This window comes from Volvox carteri, assembly GCF_000143455.1.
Source record: "Volvox carteri f. nagariensis unplaced genomic scaffold VOLCAscaffold_18, whole genome shotgun sequence".
NCBI lineage: Eukaryota > Viridiplantae > Chlorophyta > Chlorophyceae > Chlamydomonadales > Volvocaceae > Volvox > Volvox carteri.
In genome coordinates, this window is record NW_003307561.1 from 1353580 (window position 1) to 1365779 (window position 12200).

At 59.7% G+C, this 12200-nt stretch overlaps 1 protein-coding gene across 1 annotated transcript in view; it reads right to left on the reverse strand.

Annotated features, from left to right (window-relative positions):
- VOLCADRAFT_90840 (uncharacterized protein) overlaps positions 1-12174 on the reverse strand; it is a gene marked incomplete at both ends in the record, with an annotated part of 15272 nt that extends 3098 nt beyond the window's left edge. The window contains 18 exons of the mRNA XM_002950406.1: positions 13-190; positions 473-680; positions 1412-1680; positions 2104-2308; positions 2938-3127; positions 3643-3706; positions 4249-4380; positions 5039-5209; positions 5495-5629; positions 5905-6085; positions 6622-6836; positions 7305-7505; positions 7943-8080; positions 8755-8955; positions 9423-10870; positions 11413-11614; positions 11666-11924; positions 12059-12174. Coding sequence (XP_002950452.1) covers positions 13-190; positions 473-680; positions 1412-1680; positions 2104-2308; positions 2938-3127; positions 3643-3706; positions 4249-4380; positions 5039-5209; positions 5495-5629; positions 5905-6085; positions 6622-6836; positions 7305-7505; positions 7943-8080; positions 8755-8955; positions 9423-10870; positions 11413-11614; positions 11666-11924; positions 12059-12174 — 4513 coding nt within the window. The remainder of the gene's footprint in view (positions 1-12; positions 191-472; positions 681-1411; positions 1681-2103; positions 2309-2937; positions 3128-3642; positions 3707-4248; positions 4381-5038; positions 5210-5494; positions 5630-5904; positions 6086-6621; positions 6837-7304; positions 7506-7942; positions 8081-8754; positions 8956-9422; positions 10871-11412; positions 11615-11665; positions 11925-12058) is intronic.
- Positions 12175-12200: the final 26 nt, after the last annotated feature.

The following is a 12200-nucleotide window of genomic DNA, read 5'->3' on the forward strand; positions in this document are numbered from 1 at the left end:
AGGCAGACTTACCGGCGGTGTTGGGGGCGAGGGTTGCGGCGCTGGGCCGGTTGGCTGTGCCGGTGGTGGTCCCTGTCGCGGTGGTGCCGGCCTTGTCCTGCACCGCCTTGACCGTCTTCACCTCCACCTCATTGGAGATGGCGCCCTTACCCGCGTGCATGTTGATCTTGCGCTCCTTTAGCATGAGATTCTGTAACAAAACAACCAATCCCACCAGCGGAAAACACGAAGCACACACACGCGCGTGCACACACAAAAACACACGCGGGTCAACCAGGTACCCCAAAGTACCCCCCGAACCTAATTAAATCCAACATAAACCAACCTAACTTGCCCAAGCTTGCTATGGTTTATCACGGTAACCTCAAGGCTGGCTCAATCAAAAGCAGAATATGCTCAGCAGTAGCAGCAGCAGCAGCGATGCAACTCCTGCAGCGCCGCCGTCGCGCAGTACCACAGGACGGCTGCCTACCTGCTTTGCCTTTATCTCCTCGGGCGTCACAATTTTAATCTTAAACATGAGGCCATCGCTGATGGCCACGTTCTTCTTGCCGTCTCCCCCCTCCGCACCCCCCGTGGTGTCCGCGTTCGCCGCCGCCTGCGCGTTTGCACTAATGGTCTGGTACAGCAGGTTCTTCTGGTTCTCATTGCCCGTGAAGGACATGCAACGTATCCACCACCTGGCGGGAGGGGAGGAGCGAGGGGGGTTGTGTATCAGGTAGCAGGACGAGGACGACGACGGGGACATGCAACTAGTCGGCAGGAGGAGGTGGTGTGTGAGGAGGTGGAGGAGGTGTGGGAACCAAAGGTGCAACTAGATTAGCAAAAGGCTCAGCTGTCTGGACATTCGAATACCGAAAGGTGACAGATGGTGACAGAAGTAAAGAACAAAGAGAACCGAAGCCGAACTCGAACATTAGAACCCGAAGACGAACACACTGCTATTCCGGAAAGAGGGAGAGAGAGGGGGAGGGAGGGAAAGACGAACCACTGACGAAGGAAGCAGAGATATTCCAGGGATAGACGGATACTCCGGGATTAGACACATACTGCAAAATGCTTAAGAAGTTGCTGACCAGGGAGGCAGGGGATCCTAAGCACATACGATCAGGGGCAGCAGCTCAGGGGAAGAAACTGTAATTGTAAATGAAACTCCTGAGCTAACCCATCGTCATCATCATCATCACCCACGGCCCCAGGCTCAAGCGCCAAACGCAACCAGCCTCCGCACCGCACTGCACACACACCCCCTTCGGGTGTCTACAGGATACACCCGTAGCCGCTGTCCTATCCTATCCACTTCCACGACCCCACACGGACCACCACCTCGCCAAACACCTCCGCCATAGCTCGGCCCCTCCTGGCCCGCTATCAGCCACGCGGGCCCCCCCTTCCCCCCCCTCACACACACCTCGGCGGGGACTTGTGGAACTCCCGCACCAGGTCCTCCCACGTGGATACGACCCCCAGATCCAGCTTGATGAGGCCGTGGTAGATACCGAACGCCGTCACTACGAACTGGTAGAACAGGGCCGTGTCGAACAGCGCCACGATGATGAAGGGGAACACGCGGGCGGCTACCAGAATCCAGTCCGCGCCGATGCAATGGATCCTGACGTGGCCGAAGCGGTAGGAGGAGCCCTTGCAACCCATCCAGTTGCGTTTCAGTAACAGCCGCAACTGAATGGCGGGGAAAGGGAAGGGCGGTAAGGGAGGGGAGGGGAGAGTGAAGGGGACCGGGGCCGTGGCGAGGAGAAGGGCAAGACATTCCACACCGGCGGTGAAGGGGGACGTCCTGGTGGGGTCAGGATTGGAAAGAGTGATAGCGAGGAAGAGAGATTAAGATGGATTGAGAATGGGCGGTGGGCAAGGAAGCGGGTGTGCACGAAACACCCCATCACCCCTCCCCTCAACCCATCAGAACATCGCACCCCCCTAGTCTCCTGGCGCACCCCCACGTTTTCCCCCCCCCCGCCTTCTCTTCATCTCATCCTCCTCTTCCTGCGTGTCCCCCTCCTCCTCTGCCTTATTCGCAATTTGCCGCGGCACCTCTGCCGCCGCCGCCCAACTCTTCCCGCCGGTGCCGCCGCCAGCCCTTCTTACCGGTTTGACCAGCGGCTGGTGGATGACAAAGTAGTCAAAGGGGATCTTCAAGGCGAACACCAGCAGCCAAAAGAACACGTTCACGAAGAAGTTCTTCCACTTGATGTGCATGTCGGCGTACATCCACGTGCGGGGCCGGGGTCGCGAGCTCCAGTTCTGAAAGTACTCCGGAAGGCCGAGTGCCTCAGACAGGCTGATCGCGTAGCTGTGTGTGTGGAGGGGGGGAGCGGGCGTGTATTTGTGTGAGTATGGTGTTGGTGTTTGTATGGAAGGGGAGGAGAGGTAATTTAAAAGGTGGGTTCTGAAGAGACACGGTACGGTACGCACATCGGCACGTGTGGCCCGAAAAGGGTTCACATGATATTAGCACTTTGATATGGGGGTTGGGTTGGGTGGGTGGGAAAGGGAGGGAAGACGAGCCACGTGAACGAGCGAAGCTGATGCCCAGGAGGATATGGACTGGTACGGCAGAAGCGTGTAAGATGTAACAAACCCCCAAGTCCGACTTGTGAAGGAAAAGTCTTCAATGGAGAAAGGGGGCGAGAGAGGGTTCTCGAGGAGCCCCGCGAGGGACTTCAGAATCGAGTGTCATGGCTCGGGAAGGTGGGGCAAATGCGAAGAAGGAAGTCCTGCAGAAGGTTTATTTTCTCAAACTGAGGACGTCGATGTGGGGCTTTGGGAAGAGGTGAGGGGCGAGACGTGTACTGGGAAAGGCAATGTGGGTCCCTCTTCCCTTTTTTTCCCCGCATCCCCCATCCCCCATATCCCGCCAATTCCCCCAACCCAACCCAGCCCCACCCCAACCCACCCCAACCCAAACCCCATGGCACTCACCCGTCCCTCGTCGTCAGAAGGAAGTGCAGCACGTGCAACCCCGTGTAGCCAGCCGCCACATAGCCCCAGTTGTCGTACGCGTACGGCCGCAGATCTATATTAATGAACTGCAGTGTGTACAGAGCAGTGAGTGAGATGGCGATGACCAACCACTCCGTCAGTCCGCCAAACAGTCCGTACATGGGGGCGCCTGAGGGGTATGAAAGAGGGGTGATGGGGGGGGGGGGGAATCGTACTGTGATGGGATGTAAGAAGGCGACACGCCCAAGGGAGGGAGGGAGGAGGGGGAGGGGGGAGGGGGGATGTGTTTCAAAGCGGAAGTCTTGGACGGCGCCGTTACTTCCAAACGCTGCCCGGTGTTTCGGAAACCATCGCCGTACACTCATTCGGCTATTGTAGTTCCATATGGATCCAGGGTTACAGGTACGGACCATATGTAATTCGTACGTTGTCGTACTTGAAACGTTAACGCGCGCACGCACGTGAATGGAGGAATAATAACCTTGCAGGAAACGAGAAGCGGCAACTCCTTGGGCAGCGGATATGGACATTTACATGACCCATGCAAAGATGAATAAAAAAAGCTGAAGAGTCAAATACGAAACCACCCATCCCACCAACTCCCATAACCACCAACCGCCCGCGCAACCGTACCCCCCCATCCCGTCCCCCTTTGCGCCTACTTCCACTTCTCCCCTCACCCACCCTCAATCTCCAATATCCTCTCCGGCTGCAAGGCCTTCAGCTGCCGGATAGACATCTGCTGCAGCTGTAAGTCAGGTGGGAGTTGGAGGGGGGAGGGAGGGGGGAGGCAGGGGCAAAGAGTAAGTGGGGCTGGTGTTGGAGGAGGTGATGCTAGGATTGAAGACTCAGTGGCGCACATCCACGAACCCACGGAATCTCACCACACCACTACACACACACCACCACACACACACACACCACCACACATCCCACACACCACCACACATCCCACACACACCACCACACACACACCACCACACACACCACCGCACACACACACCACCACACATCCCACACACACCACCACACACACACACACACCACCGCACATCCCACACACACCACCGCACATCCCACACATCCCACAAACACATCCCACACACACCACCACACACACACACGCACCACCACACACACACACCAACACACATCCCACACACACCACCACACACACACACGCACCACCACACACACACCAACACACATCCCACACACACACACCACCACACACACGCTCCACCACACACACACACATACACACCACCACACACACCCGCACACCCCCACCGGGCTGGCTATGTCATTGGCGCTCTGGGTCTGGTGCGCCTTCATCAACTTCAGCCTGTCGGCGTTGTTGTGCGCAGCCACGCCCCCCCGGTATCGCTGACTCTTCTGGCTCTGGGCCTGAAGGCCCAGGATCTGCAGCCGCAACACCACACGTGGGCCATAACACGAGGGCAATGGCGAGGAAGGGCAATGATGTGGGCCATGGCCAGGTAGAGGAACACGGCGAGACGTGAATATCAGCCAGAGCGAACAACCCGATGTCAATCCCACATCGATACACACGCGGGGTGCATACAATGCACAGTTCGCAGTTGGCGGTTGGTATTGACGGGAGAGGCTCCAAAAGAGGCAGCAGGAGAGCTGGAAACTGCCTTCGAGATCCAACGCCCGGGTACAACTCACCACACGGGGGGGGGGCGCATTAAAGCAAAAGCGTGGCGCTGCTAAGCGGCCAGCCGCCGTCGGCCGCCATGTGACACGACCAGGCACCAGGTACGTACTCACTCACGCACCCACTCACTCACTTGCGTGTGAGCAGTGAGGAGAGCAACGCGGCACGGCACGGCACGGCTGGGCAGCCCTGACCCATCATGCCCCCTTCCCTCCTTGTTCATTGGGCCGCTTCGCTGTCACAGAAAGCAACCTCCGGTCCGGCAACCTCCGGCCCGGGAACCGTTAACCCAACCCTCACACAGCCCCATCCCCCAACCCGCCAAAACACCCGCAACAACACGCAGCCCCCCCACCCCCGCCCGCACACACACACCATCACGGCCCCACACAGCCCCACCTGGTCCAGCTTGTAGAACCCCTTCCTGTCGAATATCTTGGTCATTGTGGTCTGCAGAGGCTCCGGGGAGGGCATGGTCATCATCCAGTTGGCCACACGCTCCAGCCACTTGAGCCAGGCGTGAGTCAAAATGGCGCTGCTCACCACTCGCCAGTTCCATCCCGCAAACGCCTGGCCGCAGAGGACAGAGGGAATGCGGGTGGGGGGTGGGCGAGGACAGAGGGAATGCGGGTGGGGGGTGGGCGAGGACAGAGGGAATGGGGGTGGGGGATGGGCGAGGAAGTGGCCAGCGGGCAGTCAGGGGTAGTGGGGGCCAGGGTAATTCCAAGGAGAGGTCCAGTGGGAAACCAGACACTGAGAGGACAGCGCGGGGGCCTGTGTGTATAACCGCCTAGCGTGTGCCTGTGCTAGCTAGGGGCCCGGCCGTAGGCGACCCCCCCCCCGCCCCGCCCGCACCTGCGCCTGCATGAGGTGGAACAGTACGAAGTGGAAGGCGTACACTCGGTAGAAGGCCCGGTATATCCCCAGCCAGGAGCGCCTTTCCCGGTACGTCTTCACAAACACCCGGAGGCGCCACCACTCCGCAGCCACCTGTACGGCAACAATGTACGACTCAAGGAGTACAACATTTTGGACGTGTCGGAAGTGTCGAAAGTTAATTCTTTGGCGTTTTCCAATCATGTATATCATATATCACATGACCGACCGCCCTTCTCACCCCCGAGAAACCCTCCCGCCGGCCGCGCACGTACACACGGGTCCTTGGCTGCCCAGCCAGCGGAGTGAGAATTACAACTTTTATAGGTGCGGTGCCGTACTTGAAGGTGTCGTACTATTAGGTGCCGTACTATCAGACCCGTACCTACCTGCGGGTCGAACTTGTTGTTGATGACGGTGCGGCCCTGGAAGCCCAGACTTGTGAGTGACTGGTAGGCGTCGTTGGTGGCCCCCGCGGCGATATCCTGCGGGGTGACCCGCAGCTCCAGAAGCGCCGAATACACGACGTCGCGGCAGGTGAGCGACTCGTTGAAGTCGTCATAGCCCAGCCTGGATAAGATAAGAGTGTCGTTGGTGCCGGGGTTGGGGTTGGCGTTATGGGCGATATGGAACGAAAAACACAAGTGGCGACACGGTATGACTTAAAGACATACGTACATACCCACAGTAGAAGACATACGCGATTGCGGTTGGTTGTATTCTTGGTTTTATAAAATAGAATAATCTTCTTATGCCTGTGACACTCCTACCACATACACACATACCACATCCACACACACATACGTGAAGCCCTTGTTACTCGGCGGGGTTTTCCTCCTTTTCCCCGGGGACTTGACTTTGCGTACGTGCCCTGCCGGGGCCTTTGCTTTGCTTCACCCTGGGTTGAACCCAACTTACCCAACAAACCCAACTAACCCAACAAACCTAGCTGGGTCTCCAGTATTGCCGCAGGTTAGATACACACCAAGCGGGCGGGGGATAAGCCCAGTGCCAGCTGCCCTGCCCCTCATCCACACACCTAGCCACCCTCACCCTCGGCCGCTTCAGCTCCGCATCACCCACCGCCGTTGCTACGGCCCCCCCACCTGTGCGCCGTGTCCACCCCCAGGGTGGACAGGTGGTCAATCTCGTAGCTCATGACGAAGAATATGGGGGTGATGATGCGGTCCATGAAGAAGCCCCCGTCTCCGTAGCACACCAGGTCAGCCAGCAGCTCCCGGTCCGACAAGGGCACATCGGAGGTGGTCGACAGACGCGACAAAATGCTGCTCATCTTGCCGCAGTCCTCGGGGCGCATGTCCTGTGTGTGTGTGGTGTGGCGGTGTTGGTGTTGGCGTTGGTGTATGCGGGGGCGGGGGAAGGGAGGTAAGGGTAAAAAGAGAGGGTGGGGAGAGGAAGTAGTTCCTGCAAGGAGCGAATGGGAGGGATATGAAGAGGCGCACGGTGCCCCCTGCGGGTCGCGAGCTGACATGATGACATGTGTGTGTGCGTGTGAGGGCAGCTGCGTCCGGCCGGGAGCCCACCCCCACCCCCACCCCCACCACCGCCGTCGTTTGGCACTGTGTTTGGGCTGTGTTTTATCCCTTGTTTCAGTACCCACCCAAGCTCCCCGAACACCCTCCCTCCCAACCTCCCACCCAGCCAACCAGCCAATCAACCAAGGCATGCACTCGAGAGGCGCGCTGTGCTGTAAGGTTAGTGGCAGGAATCATACGTACAAGGATCAGTCTCATAAACAACATATACACACAGGTACACGTACACGCACCGCAGGTCTGATGCTGATCTGGACCTGCAGGTCCTTGATCAGGTGCTGGAAGGTGTTCCTCAGCTGGGGCAACCGGTCCCGACTGTTGGGCACTCGGTCGGGCGACCCGCGGTTCCACAGATCCGCCATCACATACGAGTGGTTCATGCACCAAAAGATCATCCACATGGCCTCGGGACAGAACCGCACGTTGGCAGCCTCCTGCAAGTTATGCCGTACCGCAGTACAAGTATGAATGGTTGTACTAACGAACAACGACAAATCGCAGCATTCGCAGCGCAGAGGCGAGGAAACTGAATACGGTCAAAAGGGGCAACGACGCTCAAAATCCGTCCCACGGTAGCCCGTTGCCAAGTAACCTTTGGCGGTGGATATGGGAGCACTTGCGCGCACATGCTCTCGACGGCTCGTGCTCTCCCAGCTCCCCTCTTACCTGCAGCTGAACCGAATCCCAAATCCCAAATCCAAATCCAAATCCAAATCCAGTAACAAGCTTAAAAACATCACGGCATTAATCCATCACACCGCACCGGTGTCAGGTAATAAAAATCCTACGTTCGAGTCCCCACTGCTAAAACGAATGCGATCCATTGATTTCCCAGCCCCCATTACCCAATCGAGCTGGTTGCTCCCCCTACCGTGTAGATGAGGAAGTACAGCGCCAGTTCGCACAGCAGGCCGTTGATGACGTGGTGGTCGGAGAAGACCCGCTCGCGGAGCTCGTCAGTGAAGCGCTGGGCCCGGGGCGACAGCCGCTGCATCTTGATCCATTGCATCTGCGTGTGTGGGGGGGGGGGAGGGGGAGGGGGAGGGGGAGGGAGAGCGGGAGTGTAGCGGGGCAGCGGCCGGCGGCCGGATGGGACAACCAGTGGGGGGGAGGCGTGTGAACGTGTACGGGTGTATGTACGGGTGTATGTACGGGTGTATGTGCGCGTGTACGTGCGCGTGTGCTTTGGTGGCGATGGATGGAATCGGATGGGGTAAGGTTTGGATGGAAGTGAAGCGCAAACCCGGTGGGGTTGAGGTGGGGTGGGGGCCCACGGAAAGGCTCACGGAGTCAAAAAAGCCCCACTACGCCCGGTAGCCCACGGGCTGATCACGGGGGGCTGCACTCGCAGTCGCAGTCGCAGGGGCTGCGGTCGAAAGCGCCCTCGCGAAACGCACGGTTGCTACACGTCTCACCGGGGACATCAACTCACGTATGGCACCCACGGAAACGAAACGGCCTAGGGTCACGTGTGTGTCTTGACCATATTATAAAGAGATCGAGCCAATGCTTAATTCGACAGATGCGCCGTACATGAGCTCGCAGTCCAGCCTAAACCGGCCTCGGGCTGCGTACTTGTGTTGCACATCGCACGCATCCTCTCCTATCGCACCGAGGGTCGCCCTTCTAGAGGTCCGTGCGCGCTTCCATCACCGAGGCCCTAATGCGCAACGCCGCACGTACCTCGTAGCTGTAAAAGATGGTGGAATGGAACTCGAACAGCGCCTTGGCGAACCGCTCCTCGTCCGAGTCGTCGCCCCGGTGGCGCCTCACGTATCCATTCTTCACCAACAGCTGGTTCAGATGGTCAGCTGCCACAAAGATGGAGGCAGGGACGTACTCATGCTTGGCGTCGTCTTGAGTGGCGGGTCGCATGTTGAACGCCTGGGGGAGGGGCAGGACGGCGGCGGGACCCGGCGGTGGCGGCCACACGAGGGGGGGGCCGCCGGTCGCGGCGGGTTGGAAGCGACTTGGTGGCAACTTGGCAAAGGCTTTACGGCGTAGAAGAGAATAAAAAGAAGAGAGCATATGAGCAAGGAAATGGAGATGGCTGGATGGTCGTCAAGGTCTCGACATAAGGCCATTGTACATAGCAACAGCAGCAGGCGAGCCGCTGGCGCGAGAGAAGCACTCCAGCAGCTTGCAGCTGCAATCACATGTACTCAGCACCGGACTTCCTCTGACATCACATTTCCTCCTCCTCCTCCTCCTCCTCTTCACCATCATCCAACCACCATCATTATACACAGCAGCAACCGCGGGGCCCTCTCCTACAACGACCCCAACAACATCATCATCATCATCATCACCATCATCATCATCAGTACCCAGCTTGCTGACCGAGGACCCACCTGGAATCCAAACACTCGACCCACACGCCACACCGTCGCGAACACCAGGTTGTCCCAGTGCCCCGTCGTGATGATCGGCAGCTTGATGGTGCTGCGCGCCTTCACGGTCGCGGAGGCCGTCCTAGACACATCGGGCGGCCCCGCAGCCTGGCCGCCGCTGGCTTCAGAGGCCGCCGCCGCCGTCGTCGGCGGCACCAGCGACGCGGCCACGGAAGTCGCCGCCACAGTCGCAACACTGCCGCCAAAGCTACCGACTGCCGTATCCGCCGCCGTACTCGCTGCCGCCGCTACGGCAGCGGACTTCACGGAAAGCGCCCGTAGCGCCTCCAAACGCCGCTGGCTTGACTCCGTCATCGTCACACCCACCGGGGCCGTCGCCGCCACGGCCTTACTGCCGGCTACTGCCGCAAGGCTCCTGTCCGTAGCGCTCTTGGCCAGCAGGCCCCCTTGGCGAGGCAGCGGCGGCGGCAGGGACTCACCAGGCGGCAACAGCTCCGAGGGCGACAGCAGCGTACCCTCCAAATCGTGCACCTTGGCATCCAGCTGACCCGCGGCCGCGGAGATGTGTAGGCGACCCGGCACGACCGCGCTATCCGGCCGGCCGTGTAAAGAAGCGAGGTCCATGCCCGTAGCCATGAACGGGGTCACAGCTGCGGCGCCATCCCGCTGCTCGCGATAGCTGCTGCCCCTTGCAACTTTGCCACCGGCGCCGCCGCCAGGTTCGCCGTCGCTGTCGGAGTCGTCCTCCTCCGCAGCAAACCCTAGACGGAGTTGCTTACTGGTGCCCTCCTTCTTCAAGGCGCTGTGCACTGCCGCGCTACGCTGTGCAATTGCACTGGGCGAGGAGCCGGTGCTCTCCTCATCGTCACGGCTGCGGCTGCCCTCAATCAAGGCCCCTAGTCCTAGCGCATTCGCCACACGCTCCCGGAAGCTCTGGCCGCGGGTGGCTGCGGATCGGGTGCGATGGAGAGACGACGGCGACGCGCCGGTGCTGCTGTGTTGGCTGCCAACGTTTTCCGAGATGAAGCGTAGCCGCCGATTGGAGCCTTTGCGTCCGCCGGGTTCGGTGCCGTCGCTGAGCGCGCCGCTGCGCTCTGACTCCAGCGCCGTCTCTGCTGCACCGGCGGCGGTGGCAGCAGCCTCCGCGTCTGCCTCGTGCACTGCCCGGGTCGCAGCTGCTTCGACGCGGGACGCAAGCGAGGGGGGATCATCGGCGCCGCTGCTGGATGGCAGCGCATCTGGGTTGCCAGGAGTGCGTTGAAGCGTCCCTGGCGGCTCTGTGGCTGCTGCACCGTCGGCGGGGCTCTCGCTGTCGGGTAACAAAGACGCCGGCGCGCGGAACGACAGGAGCGGCGTGGTGGCGGTCCTTCCCGTTTTTTCGGGACGGCCCGAGTCAGATGTGCGCGGCGTGTTGTTATCGTCCTCTGGTTGCAGTCGGCCAGCAAAGGCTGCGGATGGGCCATGCGGTCGATGGAACCGAATTTTTCAAAGAACGCTACCGGCAGCTTTGGACCCAACGTAACGAAACTGGGCAAACATTTATAGTATAGAAAGAAATCATACAAAAAACAATGCATACCATCATCACCGCGTGGTATTCGCGACTTCAAAAGAAGTTTAAAACGAAACCCAAATACTGTTGGAATGTGATCGACACGCGAATACAAGTGGAATGGGAGACCAGTATCAGGACTCGAAGGTGTCCGGCTTTATAATAGGTTATGACCCCGTTAGGCGCTGGGCGCTGCGCCAAGCGGTCGCTGGTTCAACTTCCCCTGGCTATAGTCCAGGGTCGAAAAGCCCGGATGAGACAGCCGAGGGAGCCCTGAGCAAATGGCTTCGCTCACGGGTATGTGGTGAAGAATGGTAGTCACTCATGCACAAGTGGAAAGGGAGTCCTATAACAGGACCTAAGCGGGGGTTCCGGCGCTTTGCTGATATTAACAAAACCTCTCAACTCTCCATACAACAGTTTATCGAAAGCACTCACATTTAGTAATGCTGCGCCAAAGGGACTGTGAAGGGGCTGCGGCAGCGGTGACAACTTCAGCCAGTTCTTTGGAGCTCCCGTGCTCGGCTCCGTGGGAGATTGCGCCAACAGCCGAGCGCCAGCCCAGGCGCGCTGCGGGAGCTTCTGTCTGTGTGCCTTCTCCGGGCTCTTCATCGGCCATAAGGTGGCGCGCAAGAAAGCTCTTGCTCAGCAGAGACGATGGGGAGGTTTCCTGCGGCGCGGGAGCGCTCACCTCGGAGCGGCTCACCTCCTGTGCGTTCGCGGCCGCTGGGTCTGCCTGCGGCGCTGGTGCTGCTACTGGTGTTGGCTGTGATTGCGCCGACAGCGCCCCTGGAGCAGACTCCCGGAGTCGATGAGGCTGCGAAAGGGCGCCTAGATGAGGCGCGAGTTGGCGCGCGGAGGTTGTGATGCCGCTGGCGGTCAGGCGTCCCGCCACAATGCTGGGGCCTGCCGTGCCGGGCTGATCGAGCTCCGCACCTGATGCGGCGCGCCTCGGAGCGGGCGGCGATGTGCCAGTTGCCTTTGGGAACAGGCGGGTTACGAGTTAAGATGTTTCCGCATGTGAACGGCAAAGCACGGAGAGCGGGGAAGAGGAGGAGGACCGGATAAAGCGCGATCGACGCACCTGGTTAGTTGTTGGGGTTTCCGCAGCGCCAGCCTCCGAGGCTTTCCATGCCTTACTGTGCGCAAGTACCGACGAACGCCAGGCCCCGGCCACGCGGCCCGGTGCCTCGCCATCATCCGTTGGCGCTTCTATGGCAGAATTG